This window comes from Dicentrarchus labrax, unplaced genomic scaffold, assembly GCF_905237075.1.
Source record: "Dicentrarchus labrax unplaced genomic scaffold, dlabrax2021, whole genome shotgun sequence".
Taxonomy (NCBI): Eukaryota; Metazoa; Chordata; class Actinopteri; family Moronidae; genus Dicentrarchus; species Dicentrarchus labrax.
Genome location: NW_026136723.1, coordinates 8,614,411 through 8,632,921, shown reverse-complemented (window position 1 = coordinate 8,632,921; position 18,511 = coordinate 8,614,411). Strand labels below are relative to the sequence as shown.

At 37.9% G+C, this 18,511-nt stretch overlaps 2 protein-coding genes and 1 long non-coding RNA gene across 6 annotated transcripts in view; 2 read left to right on the top strand and 1 right to left on the bottom strand.

Moving 5' to 3' along the window:
• The window catches only part of LOC127358227 (CMP-N-acetylneuraminate-beta-galactosamide-alpha-2,3-sialyltransferase 1-like), a 136,787-nt gene that overhangs the window by 76,262 nt on the left and 42,014 nt on the right, over positions 1–18,511 (top strand). Inside the window, exon 9 of one of the 2 annotated variants that reach the window (XR_007882401.1) lies at positions 7,247–7,326. The gene's annotated coding sequence lies outside the window, so the exon portion shown is untranslated. Of the gene's footprint in view, positions 1–7,246; positions 7,327–16,298; positions 16,458–18,511 lie in introns of those variants that run through there. The other variant, XR_007882399.1, reaches the window with a different exon arrangement.
• The window catches only part of LOC127358236 (uncharacterized), an 82,332-nt gene that overhangs the window by 48,530 nt on the left and 15,291 nt on the right, over positions 1–18,511 (bottom strand). The window lies entirely within an intron of this gene.
• LOC127358231 (CMP-N-acetylneuraminate-beta-galactosamide-alpha-2,3-sialyltransferase 1) overlaps positions 4,674–18,511 on the top strand; it is a 52,909-nt gene continuing 39,071 nt past the window's right edge. The window contains exons 1-7 of one of the 3 annotated variants that reach the window (XM_051391195.1): positions 5,854–5,992; positions 7,965–8,243; positions 9,673–9,869; positions 10,114–10,281; positions 10,995–11,037; positions 11,145–11,264; positions 13,622–14,884. In XM_051391195.1, coding sequence (XP_051247155.1) covers positions 5,990–5,992; positions 7,965–8,243; positions 9,673–9,869; positions 10,114–10,281; positions 10,995–11,037; positions 11,145–11,264; positions 13,622–13,789 — 978 coding nt within the window. In that variant the 5' untranslated portion in view covers positions 5,854–5,989 and the 3' untranslated portion in view covers positions 13,790–14,884. Of the gene's footprint in view, positions 5,489–5,853; positions 5,993–7,964; positions 8,244–9,672; positions 9,870–10,113; positions 10,282–10,994; positions 11,038–11,144; positions 11,265–13,621; positions 14,885–18,511 lie in introns of those variants that run through there. The other 2 variants (XM_051391197.1, XM_051391196.1) reach the window with 2 other exon arrangements.

Here is an 18,511-nt window from a genome sequence, read left to right as displayed (position 1 = left end):
AAGTTGCTCAAATTCTCACACTGCCCATTTTTCCTGCTTCTAACACATCAACTTTAAGGACAAAATGTTCACTAGCTGCCTAATATATCCCACCGCCCTATAAACTCTGGAAGGCCTCTTCACATTCCACTGTCTACTGAACTTTGTTGGGTTAATTCTTCCTGGTGAGGTTGATGAGTGGGGCCACAAGAGTGGAAAAGTTTTGGATGAACCGTCAATTCCACCCCACCAGACCAAGGAAAAACTTCACCTTGGATTTTGTTTTGGGCCTCAGCCAATTTGATGGCTCTTGATGACCTTTGCCATTTGTGGACGCAGTACCCCATCCCCCAGCACAAAACCCAAGTACTGAGTCTCTTTTTCCCCTAGCGCAACCAAGGGTGCACACTTGGGAGTTCTATGTTTATTTATCCATACATTCATATGTAACTTACCATTAGTGATGGAAGAGCGCTGCAAAGTTGCACTGCTGTCTCACATTAGGAGACTGGCTGGCCAAACAAGGGCGTAATACAGTCTTTTTCCAAGTTTTCCATTTTTGACCACTTTCAGTAAATATTAGCACTGTTTTTCACCTTGAGGGGGCCAGCAATAAATCGCACCAACAATACCTGCAGACTATGACTGAGTTTTTGAGGAGTTTGAAATAAACCCCATGACAAGAACCTGCCAATATCCCTTGCTGATGAACCTTGCAACGCCTATTCTCTCAACCAGGTCATCGAGTCTTGGCATCAGATACAAGTCCAGTTTACTGACCCCATTTACCTTTCTAAAGTCCAAACAGAACCTCAAGGTGCTGTCCTTTTTGGGGACTAAGATGACCAGGTGCTCCATTCACTGGAAGAAGGTTGTATAACACCCATCTTCCTCATCATCTCCAGCTCTTTCTTCAGTACTGGTTGCAGGCGCCCTGGAACCCTGTAGACAGGCTGTCAAAGGGGGGCTTGGGGTCCTTCAGCATAATATTGTGCTGGACCACCTCTGTGCAAAATCTTGAGAAGCTCCATCCTCTTCTTCTCACACAGGTGGTCCAGGTGCAATTGCTTCTCAAGTTCCATGTTGATATGGAAGGTTTGGTATAGCTGTTTCTGTTTAGGCATGTGGATCTGGTATAGTACAACAACCATCTCCTGCTTGATCTGGTATGGGCCATGCCACTTTGCTCTGATGTTGAGATATTGAGTTACGATCTGCAGTTACACTGCTAGATATACTATTAAATCTAACTGGACCTTTTAAATATAGTCAAACTACAGTGTGACATAAAGACAACATTTTTTTTTTTCCTATACATCTTTTTTTTTTTTTTTATCACCTTGTAAAGCAATTTGACACTGTCAATAGTTGATCTGTGACATTGCTGTGATATTCTTTCTGTTTAGGTGTGGTTTGAATGAACAAAGTCCAGACAATAAATGGGTTCAGTTAAAACTCTAATGTAAGATGGTAATGTAAGAAAAGCAATGGACACCATAATATAGTTTGCTTCATGTTGCAGAACCTTATCCCTGAAAGCATTTTCCCACTACACCAGACTCCTCTCCGCTTCACGTCTAAACCACCCCAAATCAATGTCAGGACACAATTTAATTTTATTCAATACAAGGCTAATGCAGGATGAGCCAAAATCTCCAAAATATTTTTTATTAAAGGCAAAAACCAAGACATTTGGAGAGGTGGTGTAGTTTAAAGTCTTTGATCCAAATTAAAATATGTGGTTGCTCTGTTTCCTATTCAGAGTGCAGTGTACACACAACCGTTCGCTGCGTTTACCTTCATTAAAGTGTCAGTTATGAGGTCTCACTTTCTTTTCAGCAAAAGTAGCATCTCAAGTTTTATCCTTGAAACATATTTCACCACGAACGCTGTTATGTAACATTAATTACTGAACTACGTGACCATGTAAGGGGAGCAAGTTGGATGGTGCCAATGGATACAGGTGCACACACAATTTTATAACATACCTCCTGGTGTTGCTTTGTGTGCCACGCACACTTACCGTAACTATCATAAATGCCCCGTCCTCTCTTCCAGGAAGTTCTCCCAGGTGACGGTATATGGATATCCAACGGCAGCATTGTCTTCTTGCCTCAGCCTTTTTTCAGTAAGAGAAATATATATACATTTATATCTCACAATGTAGCTTTTTAATGGGTTGAATGTGCAAATGCAAAATGCAAAAGATTTGCCCATGATCAAATAATTTTTTTTCTATGCTGGCATATTGTATTATTTAATGTATTTAGAAAGAAGACAGTACTGAAGGTATATCATTTTTTCTTTATTTCAGGTTCATTTATTTATATAGTAAAGCTAAATACAATGGCTGGATTGTGTTGTTTTTAACCTGTTTTTGAATATTCTCCCTCTTGTCTCAAAGTGTTCCTTATGTAACCTCTTAAACTACTTCTTTGATGTTTTCTTGCTTTTAGTTCAGTGAAGCAGCAGGAAGAATTCAATATATGTAAATTAAAATATACTGTAAGGTTTATTGAATTGCATTTCCTGTTTCTTCTCTTTTATTCCCTGCTTAGTTTGTCAGTTTAAACTGTTGTGTAAACTTCATAGAAGCACGGACACGATCTGATCTGAACTGCACCACTTAATCTTTTTATTAATTTCATTGTTATGTTACTGTTTTATTATCCTCTTTCAGCATTATATTACCAGTTTGCCCAAAGTCTCAAGTAGTAGTCCACTATACAGACAACTACTTTGAAATCTGAAAAGTTATTTTAAATGCCAATGGCTGTTAGTAACTAGTTCTATGGAAAAACTGTTCACACTGCAAGTCCAACAAAAACCCAATAAGAGTAATTAACTAGAAAATTCCTAAAGAAATTTTGATTGTGCCTTGCTCTGGCCCATATGTTAATACCATGTCTTGCTCTCTAGCACGCTAGCGCTAGCATATTAATGCCATGTAGTCCTCCCTAGCTAGCTAGCTAGAGCTAGCACACATAAACACATTAACCAAAGCTAGCGCTTAGCTACGCGCTAATCGCCAGCTAACCGCTATTCGCCTATTATGCTCCTGAAGGAGTGCTAATGTAAATTAAGGAACAGCTCATGGTAGGGTAAAATATTTAAGGTGTATTGCACTCATTTTGTGTTAATATTAAAATCATTCAGCTTTAAATTGTTTGCTTGTTAATACCTTAATACTCCTCTGTAGCTAGCTATGTGTGTGCGTGTATGTGTGTGTTCACAGGCAGGCTTTGGTTGTCGTGGCAACCAGGGGAGGCCACAGCAGCTGTGCGCGCTCTCTCTCTGTCTCTAACTCTTGAGAGAGACAGAAACATTTAAAATGAATCCCCTCGAACCCATGGCCAGGACCGACCGAAATGAAAACCGAAAAGACCGTGAGCGTTGTCATCTTGTTGACCACAGGATTTCCATGCAACTTCAATTCAACTTCAATCACCATGTTATTGTTCTTCAACTACATGATATTAAATGTGTATCCCCTGTATCTTTTAGAATGAACCATGGCCGTACCAAAGGCTATGAAGCAGATGTTGGGAACAAAACAACACACCATGTGATGTATCCAGAGAGTGCTATAAATCTGGACAACACCACACATCTTGTGCTGTTTCCATTCAAGATCGATGATTTACTGTGGCTCCTCAAATCCTTCGATCCAGGGTAGGTCTCAGCTCACAGAGGATCACAGTGATACATCTAATATGAATGAAAATGGTGTTTGTGTGTGACTGTACGCTGTGGCAGAGGTATAAACTATTCAATGAACCTTCATTTTTAACAATAATTTAATCATATATACTTCATAGACTACATTTTCTTCTCCCTAATGCTTAGCCATTGTTGTATTAGTTTAATATTTACTAAAGTGGGACGAGGTTGTTTAGAAGAGACTGCTTGTGTTCAGGATCTTAAATAATAATTGAAACATTAAAAATAACAATTTCATTTAGTTTTCTTCACAGAAATAAACAAAATGCTGAGATGATATAGGCCTACAGTGTAGTTTTTCTGAGACCTCTTAAAATAAAGAAGGCCTTGTGACCCCCTGTGAAGCTTTGTTCAACCCTAGTGGGGGTCCTGACCCCCGGTTTGTAACCTCTGGTTTAAGTAATTAATACTTTCCACTTTTACTTAGAAAATTCTTGCTAAAGTTTATTTGTTAATGTGTGCGCAGGGCATGTAATCTATGAATGGAACATTGACATATTATCACCTTATAAAGTTGATATGACAAATGTGTTAGAATAAAATTGCTTCTTTACACTAAGGGCAGCATTAGAATTAATTTGGAGTAGGTAAAGTAGTCTTACACCATTTTTACCAAATAATACTTGGTAATCAGTTCACATTTTACTAAATTTAACAATTAATGTTGCCTCCAACAGGGAAAACAGTGCTAACAAGGCGAGGAGAGCTAACAAAGATTTGGCGAGTATCAAGTCATCCAGTGATTTGTATTGTATTGAGCATAAATATTAAACATTAATAGAGAAAGGAATGTTTTATAAATGTCAGATTAATGTCAGTTTAAGTCTGATTCATAACAGGTGATGATCCTCAATCCAGCTTTCATGAAATATGTTCATGAAATGTGGTTGGGAAAGAAGGGCAATTATCCATCCACTGGCTTTCTCGCTTTGGCTCTCAGCACGCAAATATGTGATGAGGTAAGTTCACATTACACATTGTGCCAACAGCTTAATGCTATCCTACTGATATCTGGTGGCAGTCAAACACCAAGAACTGCACCAGTGAAGGCAAGGAAGAAGAAGAGTGCTAGGCCATGAATAAATATAAATGCAAATCTTAAAGCTGCAGTAGGTAACTTTTATAAAATAACTTTGTGTGATATTTGCTGAAACTTCACTATATCATGACAGATAATCTGATAAGAAACTATCTTTCTTGGCTCTGATTGATTGCTTTTGTTCATGTCTGCTGTTTCCTTGCAAATCCCATAAGGAGCGCTACGACTCAGATTATCTGTCTACTATTGTCAGTATAGTGAAAGTTTCAGCAAATATGAAAAAAACATATTAAAATGTCATCTTTGCTATCTTTTATAAGTAAACATATATGTTTGTGTTCATCACACGTCATGCATTTTCTGATCTGCTACAGCTGTGGTTACAGCAATAGTTTGACATTTTGGGAAATCCGATCAGATCAGTACCACTCTCACATCTGTAATTACACAGCCAGAGACAGCAGCTGGTTATCTTAGATTGGCATGAAGACTGGACATGGGGAAACAGCTAGCTTGGCTTTGTCGAAAGGTGAACAAAATTCACATATCAGACACAGGGGCCAGACAAAGAGCGATTCAGTGCAGCGGCCAAGAAGGAGTAGCAGCACCTTGGCCAGAAAAGGGAAACCAGGGCTCCCTCCTGGAGCCACACCCTGGAGCCACACCATGGAGCAAGCTGTTTCCTTGTTACCAGTCTCTATGCTAGCTGTGCGTCTCGTGGTTCCAGCTGCATGATAACTGTGAATAAGGGTAAATAACTTTTAATTAAGTTTACGGAATTAAAAATACTTTTCTCTATCATGGACGGGATAGCAAAGGTGTTATAGTCAGACAGTATGTCTGAGAGTTTTGCTGTATTATAACAACTTTGCTTTTTCTTATGGAAGACAGTGTGACGGAAAAAAAGGATTCTTTAAGTCAATATAATTCAATTTTTTTTCAAAATAATGACTTAGTATCTCAATATTTTGACTTGGTAAAATAATGTTTTATTTAAAGTTTCTCATTATCTGAATGAGATCTTGCAGATTGAGACGTTGCTTTATAAAAAGGGAATAAAAATAATCATTTGGACCCCCTCAGTGTACAGACTTTTTCTCTTTTGTGTCTTGCAGTAATATTTTCGCCTGGGTGTGCACACACTTGATGCGTCTTCTGTACTAAAACGTCATGGCAACCCATCTGATAGCTGTTGAGATATCTCAGTGTGGACTAAAGTTGTGGGATGATGAAAATGCACTGTAACCAAATATGGTGAGGGAACAAATCTGTATTGAACAAACTCATGTCAGATAAGTAAGAAATAATACCCGGGAAGGTGTCCATTATCAGGAATGAAGGCCAGAATCTCCGCTTCAGGGAAGTCCATTAATTCCTGATAATAGACACCTCGAAGGGCATTATCCCACTTATACAATGGTCACTTGCCAAAGAAAGAAAAGGAAGATCAATATTTTATATTTTCATGCATTTTGCAATTGAAATCTAAACTTTTTTACTAGCCATAACTTCATTTCCCTGGTAACACCTGAGTTCCTACCTAATACCTGGAAGAATCATTACCATCCCATAAGGTTCTAATGCAATGCAAACATTATTCACTACTCCAGTCAATAGGATGAGCCTTAGATATGACTTGGCAATGGGAGATATTTCTAGTTCCCTCTGTTTGTAGAACACTTTGGCTCAGCTACGAGACACAGAGCTAACGCTATGCTAGCTAGATTAAAAGGGAATAACAACAATTGACAAACGGTAAATATAATTTGACAGTATGTTTAACAATACAAGCTAGCTATCCAGCCATGTCCTTGTCCCCAAATCAATATCAAGCTATATATGATTCTAAAACTGTAAACCCATTAACTTGAATGTTTTTCTAGCTTCTCAATTTACATCTCAATCACACCTTCCACATATTTGATTTTATTTTAGGTTACTTTATGTCCAACACCTTGCATTACATTGACAGGAGTGCTGTGTTCATAAAATTTTATAATAACCACACCTATTCACCTATGCTCTATAATTATCTTGACTCTGCCGTTCTGCATGTTTTAGCATGCTGGTGAACATTCATGGAATAATAGAATCAAAATAGCAGGTGCACAGGTGCACACACACTTGTATCACCTACCTTGCCCTTGGAATTTGCTATTCAAAGTAGAACCGAGCCTTGCTATCAAATTATTATAAGTACATAATATACAATCAAAAAATAAAAATAAATTAGATCAAAATAGTAGTAAAGTCTTTACACTGCCAATAACATTTGTTTAAAGTTCAAAAGTTGGGTTTATATTCCCCAAAAAGATTAAATAAAACAAATTACTGAAGGCAACTGAATTAACTGAGTTATAGGGGCCAACAAAACATAAGTCTACTGAACCATAATGCTAGAAAAACAAGATGTTAACTCATCCAGTGGAACAGAATGACCATACATATTCAACTGTGTGCCTTTGTTTAACCAAACACACCTACGGTAGTCCTTTCCCGTTCTGCCAGTGCCACGATTGTATCTTAATAGTACACCAGGTGTTCAACGGCAGCATTCTCTTCCTCAGTTGCCTCACCCCTTTCTCTCGGTAAGATAATATATATACCTATATTTATATCTTAAACAAATTTCAATTGATTGTGAGATTAAATGTATAACTTGGTATACAGTGACAGAGTGTAGCTTTTTAATGGGATGAATGCTGAAATACAAAGTGCAAATGATTTTGTCTATGAATGATACTCAACCCAGCCAGTAACTGTGGCTTTAGTTCTTCCTATGCTGTTGTCTGGCATAATATTGTATTATGTAATGTATTTTTTATCCAAGAAACTACTGAAGGTAAGAAGAAAGATATAAAAAAACATTTTATGTTAATTTATTAATATGGTAAATATGAATATTAAATATTCTTGCTCTTGTCTCAAAATGTGCCTTATGTTACCTCTTAAACTACTTATTACCAGTTTGACCAAAGTCTCAAATATTATTCCACTATACAGACAACTACTTTGGAGTTTTTTAAAATACTGATGGCTGCCAAACAAACAGGTGGCATTTATGTTTTCATTGTGTTGTCTATATTTATCTACCACCGCCTGAGAACACCTGCCAAACTAGGAGTGGTTGCATATTAAAGTGACAGTCATTTCTTTTAATGTTGTTCATAACACGTTTTCCATATATTGACTCACCTGTGTGTTTCATCACATTTTGTATCAACAGAATCTGCTCTTCATTCAAAACGCTGCCAAGATGGTTCCCAGATTGGGCAACACCCAAGTTCTCATTTACCTACTGTGTATCACTGCCATTGGTGTGTTATCTAGATATTCATGGGATATGTCTTTACATTACCTCGGCCCTGAGAATTCAGGTCTTTGTGCCTGTCACAAATGTTTAACAGAGAGTGATCCATGGTTTAGGGAGCTCATCAATTCTTCTCCAACACCCTTTTTGTCAAGAAACTATACAAGCTCAGAGGATGATTTCATTTGGTGGAAGGTAAATATCAACTTATCTTTACACACATAATTTCAGTGTTAATAATTTTAGAGACTCTGACTGTTTTTGGTGTTTTCTGCACTTTTTCTGTTCCTTTATACCCCAAGAAGAACCTGTATAGTGTCAGGAAACTAAAAAAAACAATATAGGCCACGCCCACTTTCGCCTATAATTTTTCTTCGCTAGAGCACGAAATGTGCGAAAATTTGTCAGTACGGTCAGAAAATGGTGCTGATTAAAAGTTGTGCTATTTGTGCATGTACGTTGAAGGGCATGTCCGTGGCATCAAAGTTGGTCATTTTTTATTTTTCTCATTTTCTTTGATTTTTCGTGTTGTATTTGAACAAACTCCTCCTAGGGAATTCATCGGATCTGCTTCAAAATTGGTCAGTACAGTTACAGTATAGTGCTGATTAAAAGTTGAGCTATTTGTACACGTACGTTGAAGGGCGTGTCTGTGGCATGCCGTCAAATTTGGCCAGATTGAACTGAATGTCAAACTTTGGTGCCATTTCTGGCACTTTGCCGACTTTGAGCGTTTTTTTTTTTCGTTGTATTTGAACAAACTCCTACTAGGGAATTTATGGGATCAACTTCAAAATTGGTCAATACAGTGAAAAAATACTGCTGATCAAAAGTTGTGCTATTTGTGACTGTATATCAAACCGCGTGCCTGTGGCGATGTGTTGAATTCCACCGATTGGCCATGAAACAGATAGTACTCATTACTAACATGATGAACTCATGTCCACTAAACGTCACATATTCTGTAACACGTCCTCACAACTTCAGTGTACATGGTCCAATCTCAATGAAACTTAACGTGATTGATAACAGTCCTGCCTTGAACACGTCTACATGACAATATTCAGACATAGTGATAGCGCCACCTACTGGCAACAGAAAGTAAGCCCTGCGTGGCGATTCTGAACTGATTTACATGAAATTTTCATGTTGTGGTCCGCACGTGTAACAACGGCACGTAACGTGGCCGCAGCACACCCCGAGTTGCGTGGACTGCGAGGTCCCGCCCAACGCTGCTTGCAGCTTTAACTAATAAATGTAATTTGCGCAAAAGATCACTGAGTTGAATACAGAGGCTGCAACGATGAGGGTTTGTTATTTTATACTCGAATATGAAAGTAAAACAAACAGTGCATTACTGCAATACAGAGCTATTCAATTGTCAAGCACTGGATTGATCTGAGTAACTTTAATATACTTAAACTGTGCACAGTATTATCTAAAATTAATACTGGATTGGATCGGGACTCTGTATCAGCAGATACTCAACATTACATGACTTGGATGGGACCTATTATGAATTGCATCTTGTATTGTGTATTGTAGCTTACATACTACAACTCACTTTAATTGCAAACTGATGCTGGAATGAATGAAGGACTGAATTTTCTGTTATGTGTGTCAGCACATCCAGAATGAAAGACGTAACTTCGATTTCTACAAGACAACAGTGGACAGGCTGTTTCAGATTTTCCCACCCATTCCAGATGTTGTAGGACCCAGCCCTGACCGCTGCAGGACTTGTGCTGTGGTGGGGAATTCTGGTAATTTGAAGGGATCACATTATGGACCTCTGATTGATTCTCATGATATCATAATAAGGTAAATCACCAGTGTTCAGTTAAATCCCTGGTCTAGTTTGGACAATGATGTTGACACTGAGACAAATTCTGAGGAACTTTATTTTGTGTAGTAGAAAAATCTAGTAGAGCCACAATTCTGCCACATACAAAGGGTCAGCAGCATTTTTATTCAGGATTGCCATGCAACTTCAATTCAACTTCAATCACCATGTTATTGTTCTTCAACTACATGATATTAAATGTGTATCCCCTGTATCTTTTAGAATGAACCATGGCCGTACCAAAGGCTATGAAGCAGATGTTGGGAACAAAACAACACACCATGTGATGTATCCAGAGAGTGCTATAAATCTGGACAACACCACACATCTTGTGCTGTTTCCATTCAAGATCGATGATTTACTATGGCTCCTCAAATCCTTCGATCCAGGGTAGGTCTCAGCTCACAGAGGATCACAGTGATACATCTAATATGAATGAAAAAATGGTGTTTGTGTGTGACTGTACGCTGTGGCAGAGGTATAAACTATTCAATGAACCTTCATTTTTAACAATAATTTAATCATATATACTTCATAGACTACATTTTCTTCTCCCTAATGCTTGGCCATTGTTGTAGTAGTTTAATATTTACTAAAGTGGGACGAGGTTGTTTAGAAGAGACTGTACGCTCAGTGAATATAGCTTGTGTTCAGGATCTTAAATAATAATTGAAACATTAAAAATAACAGTTTCATTTAGTTTTCTTCACAAAAATAAACAAAATGCTGAGATTATATAGGCCTACTGTGTATTTTTTTCTTAGACCTCCTTTATCCACCCCTAGTGGGGGTCCTGACCCCCGGTTTGGAACCCTGGTTGAAGTAATTAATACTTTCCACTTTTACTTAGAAAATTCTTGCTATAGTTTTTTTTTTGTTAATGTGTGCGCAGGGCATGTAATCTGTGAATGGAACATTGACATATTATCACCTTATAAAGTTGAAGTGACAAATGTGTTAGAATAAAATTGCTTCTTTACACTAAGGGCAGCATTAGAATTAATTTGGACTAGGTAAAGTAGTCTTACACCATTTTTACCAAATAATACTTGGTAATCAGTTTACATTCTACTAAATTTAACAATTAATGTTGCATCCAACAGGGAAAACAGTGCTAACAAGGCGAGGAGAGCTAACAAAGATTTGGTGAGTATCAAGTCATCCAGTGATTTGTATTGTATCGAGCATTTATTAGAGAAAGGAATGTTTTATAAATGTCAGATTAATGTCAGTTTAAGTCTGATTCATAACAGGTGATGATCCTCAATCCAGCTTTCATGAAATATGTTCATGAAATGTGGTTGGGAAAGAAGGGCAATTATCCATCCACTGGCTTTCTGACTTTGGCTCTCAGCACGCAAATGTGTGATGAGGTAAGTTCACATTACACATTGTGCCAACAGCTTAATGCTATCCTACTGATATCTGGTGGCAGTCAAACACCAAGAACTGCACCAGTGAAGGCAAGGAAGAAGAAGAGTGCTAGGCCATGAATAAATATAAATGCAAATCTTAAAGCTGCAGTAGGTAACTTTTATAAAAATAACTTTTTTATCTCATTTGTTTAAACATTCACTATATCCTGACATCAGTATGAGACCGATAATTTGTGAAAAATCATGTTCCTCTGGCTCCTTCTAGTGCTCCTAATGGCATTTGCAAGAATCCACCAGGCCTGAACAAAAACAACCAATCAGAGCCGAGAAAAGTATAAAGATGCTTTGGGTTGGAGGCTTGAAGATTAAGAAGCCATTAAGAGCACTACGACAAGCCAGAGGAACCTGTATTTTTCTCAGATTATCTGTCTGCTACTGTCAGTATAGTGAAAGTTTCAGCAAATATGACAAAAAATTTTTTTATAAAAACATCTCCTGTAGCTTTAAAATAATAAAACGTCATCTTTGCTAATCTTTATAAGTAAACATATATGTTTGTGTTCATCACACATCATGCATTTTCTAATCTGCTACAGCTGTGGTTACAGCAATAGTTTGACATTTTGGGAAATCCTCTTACACATCTGTAGTTACGTAGCCAGAGACAGCAGCTGGTTATCTTAGATTGGCATGAAGACTGGAAATGGGGAAACAGCTAGCTTGGCTTTGTCCAAAGGTAAACAAAATTCACATATCAGACACGGGCCAGACAAAGAGCGATTCAGTGCAGCGGCCAAGAAGGAGTAGCAGCACCTTGGCCGGAAAAGGGAAACCAGGGCTCCCTCCTGCAGCCACACCCTGGAGCCACACCCTGGAGCAGTGGCGGACTGGCCATCGGGAGCACCGGGATATTTCCCCATGGCCTTACATTAAAAATAGGATTGGTCTCAAGTTTAGATGGATGATGGTGTAACCTATTTTATTTAATCTACTACTACACTGTTAAATGTGCAGCCTACACATTAAAAGTGTAGTAGTAAATGAAATAGAATAGAAATGATGTTCACCTGCATAATGCAGTTTGCTGTATTAAAACAACTTTGCTTTTTCTGTCTTCGTTTTTGAGAGAGAACAGTACGGTGGCCGACAAGGGCAAACGCGCCGCAAACAGAAAAACGCAGCAACAGAAAAATGCTGCAATCACAGAAACGGAGCAGAAGCACAAACTTACAAACACACAAAACAACTGCCAAAGAAAAATGCTGCAAATGCCAAAAACACACAAAACAACAAAACAACTCCAAGAGATAAACGCTGCAAATTCACTCGACAAAACGGAAGTGTGCCAGGCCACTAGGGGGACCTGACCTGAGGGATGGACCAGTCCTGTGGGCCCAGACCCGAAAGACATGAAGAAGAAGAAGAAGAAGAAGAAGAAGAAGAAGAAGAAGAAGAAGAAAGTTGGCTAAGTTTTGGAGGGGAGAGTAAAAAGATACGTTTTCCTTTATGTCTTTTTTAAACACTTGGCCATAATCTTTTAAATTATATATATATATAATATCATTATAATATCATTTTATAGAAGAATTATTATAATATTCTTCTATAATAATATTATAATAATAGTATTTATTATTATTATAATATTAATTATTATTATTATTATTATTATTATATATTAATATAAAAGATTACGGCCAAGTGTTTTAAAAAGACATAAAGGAAAACTTATCTTTTTACTCTCCTCTCCGCCAACATTGTTCTTCTTCTTCATGTCTTTCGGGTCTGGTCCCACAGGACTGGTCCATCCCTCAGGTCGGGTCCCCCTAGTGGCCTGGCGCACTTCCGTCGAGTGAATTTGCAGCGTTGTTTGTTGTTTTGTGTGTTTTTGGTATTTGCAGCATTTTTCTTTGGCAGTTGTTTTGTGTGTTTGTAAGTTTGTGCTTCTGCTCCATTTCTGTGATTGCAGCATTTTTCTGTTGCTGCGTTTTTCTGTTGCATTTGTTTTTATGTGTTTGTGTGTTTTGGTTTTGCATCATTCCCGTGTTTGCAGCGCTTTGCCGTCTGCAGCGCATTTGCCCTTTTGCGGCGCATTTGCCTTTGTCGGCCACCGTAGAACAATAACAAGAGGTTGCTTGTCAGATAAAACCTTAAAGAAATCATTTTAACTCTACCCAGCTTATCTGGATGTGTTCAGAAACCCTATTTAGTAACACTGTGGAGTGCAGCACCATAACAGTATGAAATGTAAGTTAGAATATGCAGAAATGTACTGTATGCAGAAATAAGAAAGACAATTCTATGGAGCGTTTATTCAAATCCAGCTGAGATTCATGGTGTGTTTGTTTTCCCAGGTCAATGTTTTTGGGTTTGGAGCAGACAGAGATGGAAACTGGAACCATTACTTTGAAATTCTCAAAAACAAACAGCTGAGAACTGGACCTCATGCTGGAATGCATGAACATGAAGTTATTCTGAAATTAAAGGAGCAGCAGAAAATTGGTGTTTTTAAAGGATGGTAATTTCTTTCTTTGTTTGTGTCTTCCTTTATTTGTCAGTGGCATTAACATGAGCACCAAGTACTTTAGCTTTAAGAGAGAAACGGAAAATAAATGTTTGGCAGTTGACTTGGCCTTTTATTAGTTAGTTAGTAATTAGTTCTGAGCCTAAAAAGAGATTATGAATGGGCAGAATATCTACTGTCAGAGAGAGACAGCAGAGACAGATCCTAACCAAGTCCAGGCTCAGTGAGCACAACCTGGAAATTGAAAAAGGAAGACACAAACAACGTAGAAACCAAAAGAAAACTTATATAGTAATATGTGGTCACTGTTGGACAGGTGATGTTGAGACAGAGATGCACTTCCTGTCCTACAATGTAAAACATTCATTTGAACAAATGAAATCCTGTAATCCCAGATTTCAACAATGTATATGACCACTCAAAATTAAAATGAATCCTACGAGAAGGAGACAGGGCATATATTGATGCCCAATATGAGTGCCACATACAGTGAGTGAAAATTGTTCAAATTTATTTCAAGTTATTTTTTTATACACATATTACACCTATCTCCAATAGAAAGCATTACAAACTGTGCATGCGTTTGAAAGATATGGGCATATACCAGGCAGGGAGGGTCAACCTTTAGTTTAATATATATATTTTTAGATGGGTCTGTCATTGATATGAATTATGTGTGTATATAAATGTTTTCTCTTCCACACAGAGGCCCTATAATGTGTACAGATACCAGATTTAAGATGTGATTTGCCTTTAGAGTATTTGTTCCTGCCTGTTCACACTTACATTTTTTCCTCTGTTGCATCTGTTTGATAATTAGTCTTTGCTTCTTCCATTAATGACCCATGTGTAATCAGGTGCTGTCATATTAACATTGAACTTTCAAACTGTTTTTAGGACTTTCTATCCTCTGTTTGCCATCTTGTGGGGCTTGATTTTTTTCCTGCTGCTTGCTGACCAGCAGGTGTTAGTGATTTGAGTGGACTGCTGTGCCTCTTCAAGCAATGCCTGTTTTCTTTTGACATTTGTCTGAATGAGATCTTGCAGATTGAAACGTTGCTTTATAAAAAGGGAATAAAAATAATCATTTGGACCCCCTCAGTGTACAGACTTTTTCTCTTTTGTGTCTTGCAGTAATATTTTTGCCTGGGTGTGCACACACTTGATGCGTCTTCTGTACTAAAACGTCATGGCAACCCATCTGATAGCTGTTGAGATATCTCAGTGTGGACTAAAGTTGTGGGATGATGAAAATGCAGCGTAACCAAATATGGTGAGGGAACAAATCTGTATTGAACAAACTCATGTCAGATAAGTAAGAAATAATACCCGGGAAGGTGTCCATTATCAGGAATGAAGGCCAGAATCTCCGCTTCAGGGAAGTCCATTAATTCCTGATAATAGACACCTCGAAGGGCATTATCCCACTTATACAATGGTCACTTGCCAAAGAAAGAAAAGGAAGATCAATATTTTATATTTTCATGCATTTTGCAATTGAAATCTAAACTTTTTTACTAGCCATAACTTCATTTCCCTGGTAACACCTGAGTTCCTACCTAATACCTGGAAGAATCATTACCATCCCATAAGGTTCTAATGCAATGCAAACGTTATTCACTACTCCAGTCAATAGGATGAGCCTTAGATATGACTTGGCAATGGGAGATATTTCTAGTTCCCTCTGTTTGTAGAACACTTTGGCTCAGCTACGAGACACAGAGCTAACGCTATGCTAGCTAGATTAAAAGGGAATAACAACAATTGACAAACGGTAAATATAATTTGACAGTATGTTTAACAATACAAGCTAGCTATCCAGCCATGTCCTTGTCCCCAAATCAATATCAAGCTATATATGATTCTAAAACTGTAAACCCATTAACTTCAATGTTTTTCTAGCTTCTCAATTTACATCTCAATCACACCTTCCACATATTTGATTTTATTTTAGGTTACTTTATGTCCAACACCTTGCATTACATTGACAGGAGTGCTGTGTTCATAAAAGGCACCTTCTATCCTGCAAACAAAAGAATCATGATAACATCAGTTTCAGTTGGCTAGCAAAGGTTTCATGCCAGCATACTCATTGACAACACCTTGACATGGAATCTTTCATTTTGATAGGGTTTACTGTAGGATGACATTTGTTTGTTTTATCTGAGCATGTGAAAGAACCATAACATGGCAACACATCCTGGCACAAAAGAAACAATGTAACGTCTGCTGTCGTCAGTACTTCTCACATTTACATTTTTTTCAAATTGAACTTTATAAAATGGCTGCCTTTGCTTGTGAGAGAGAACAAATCATTTTAACTCTACCCAGCTTATCTGGATGTGTTCAGAAACCCTATTTAGTAACACTGTGGAGTGCAGCACCATAGCAGTATGAAATGTAAGTTAGAATATGCAGAAATGTACTGTATGCAGAAATAAGAAAGACAATTCTATGGAGCGTTTATTCAAATCCAGCTGAGATTCATGGTGTGTTTGTTTTCCCAGGTCAATGTTTTTGGGTTTGGAGCAGACAGAGATGGAAACTGGAACCATTACTTTGAGATTCTCAAAAACAAACAGCTGAGAACTGGACCTCATGCTGGAATGCATGAACATGAAGTTATTCTGAAATTAAAGGAGCAGCAGAAAATTGGTGTTTTTAAAGGATGGTAATTTCTTTCTCTGTTTGTGTCTTCCTTTATTTGTCAGTGGCATTAACATGAGCACCAAGTACTTTAGCTTTAAGAGAGAAACGGAAAATAAATGTTTGGCAGTTGACTTGGCCTTTTATTAGTTAGTTAGTAATTAGTTCTGAGCCTAAAAGAGATTATGAATGGGCAGAATATCTACTGTCAGAGAGAGACAGCAGAGACAGATCCTAACCAAGTCCAGGCTCAGTGAGCACAACCTGGAAATTGAAAAGGGAAGACACAAACAACGTAGAAACCAAAAGAAAACTTATATAGTAATATGTGGTCACTGTTGGACAGGTGATGTTGAGACAGAGATGCACTTCCTGTCCTACAATGTAAAACATTCATTTGAACAAATGAAATCCTGTAATCCCAGATTTCAACAATGTATATGACCACTCAAAATTAAAATGAATCCTACGAGAAGGAGACAGGGCATATATTGATGCCCAATATGAGTGCCACATACAGTGAGTGACCTCGACACACACACACACATACACACACGCACACGCACACGCACACGCACACACACACACACGCACACACACACACACACACACACACACACACACTTCCTTTTTTTGTAAGTTCTGTGTCTTTTAACTCCAAATGTATTTTAAAATTGTTCTACTTTATTTCAAGTTATTTTTTTATACACATATTACACCTATCTCCAATAGAAAGCATTACAAACTGTGCATGAGTTTGAAAGATATGGGCATATACCAGGCAGGGGGGGTCAACCTAATATATATATTTTTAGATGGGTCAATCCAAGGACGAAATTTTGATTTCAGAGGTGGGGGGGACACAAGTATTTTTAATAAAACTCTAACTCTTTCAGTTCACTGTGTTTTCTAGTAGTTCTTCTAGTTTTCTATTGCTACTTTTAAGTTTACTGTTCCTTTTTTGGTTTTTACTGCTTGTAAAGCATGTAGCAAAACATCATCACCCAATTCTGTGTTTCACCTTGTTAGTCAACTTCACTCCAACTCAGTACCACCAATTTTACACTTATTTTTGGAATATATGGTTAAGAGACCTCATTTACATAGCACCACCTAGTGGTGGGCAGGTCAAACTGGCAGGAATATCACAGAAGGGGAGAAATTGAATAAAATGTCCATAATTCAGTGTAAGTAGTCAAGTAATCAATTTTATTTGAAATGAGTGTAACAGAGAACCACTGTCATTTTTAGGCAGTTATATGGAAGAAAATCCTATTTTTGATGTAAATGAAAAGTGAACAAGGGTCAATTTGAGCCAAAGACCACAGAAGGGTCAACATAATCAACTCATCCAGAGCTTCCAAACACATGTTGTCTTCGATCATTGGCAGAGATAAATTCCTGGCAGAGTTTCTTCCTGTCCAAGGCATCAAGCCTTTCTCGGTGTATGTGACAAACTGCCACATTGTTCAGGCGTTTGTGCTTCATGCAGTTGCGAGGCCAGGTCTTTAACCTCCTCAGTGCGCTGAAACTCCTCTCAGACTGGTGTGCAAGCAAGATGGAGTGACAGCGGGGACGGCCAATCACACAAGAAACGGCAGAGCCAATCGAGGAGCTTGTGGGCAGTCTAAACTAAGGGAAACAGGCTTCAGCTTGTCCTAGTACATGACGGCTTACTGTAGCGTAACATTGTTTTTGGACGGTAAAAACAGCAGGGGACCAAAACGGCCGTTTGAAAAAGGGCAGCCCCTGTGTCTTGTAAATATGTTGTATGTTGATTTGGAGTTGTAACGAAAGTAATTTCCCCCTGGGATTATTAAAGTCTTTCTGATTCTGATTCTGATTAGAAGATATAAAACTATAAAGTAAAGTATATACACTATGCATTGTTCAAGTAGGACATGGAGTGCAAAATATAAGCAGAAAATTAAACTTGACTAAAACTAAAAAACTAAAACTAAACTAAAACTACTAAACTACTAAAGTGGAAATTAAATAGAAATAGTGCAAAAGGCTTGTGCGTTGGAGGTAGGAGTTTTAAACCAGTCTTTGGTACTGTGTGCTGTGGCGTTGT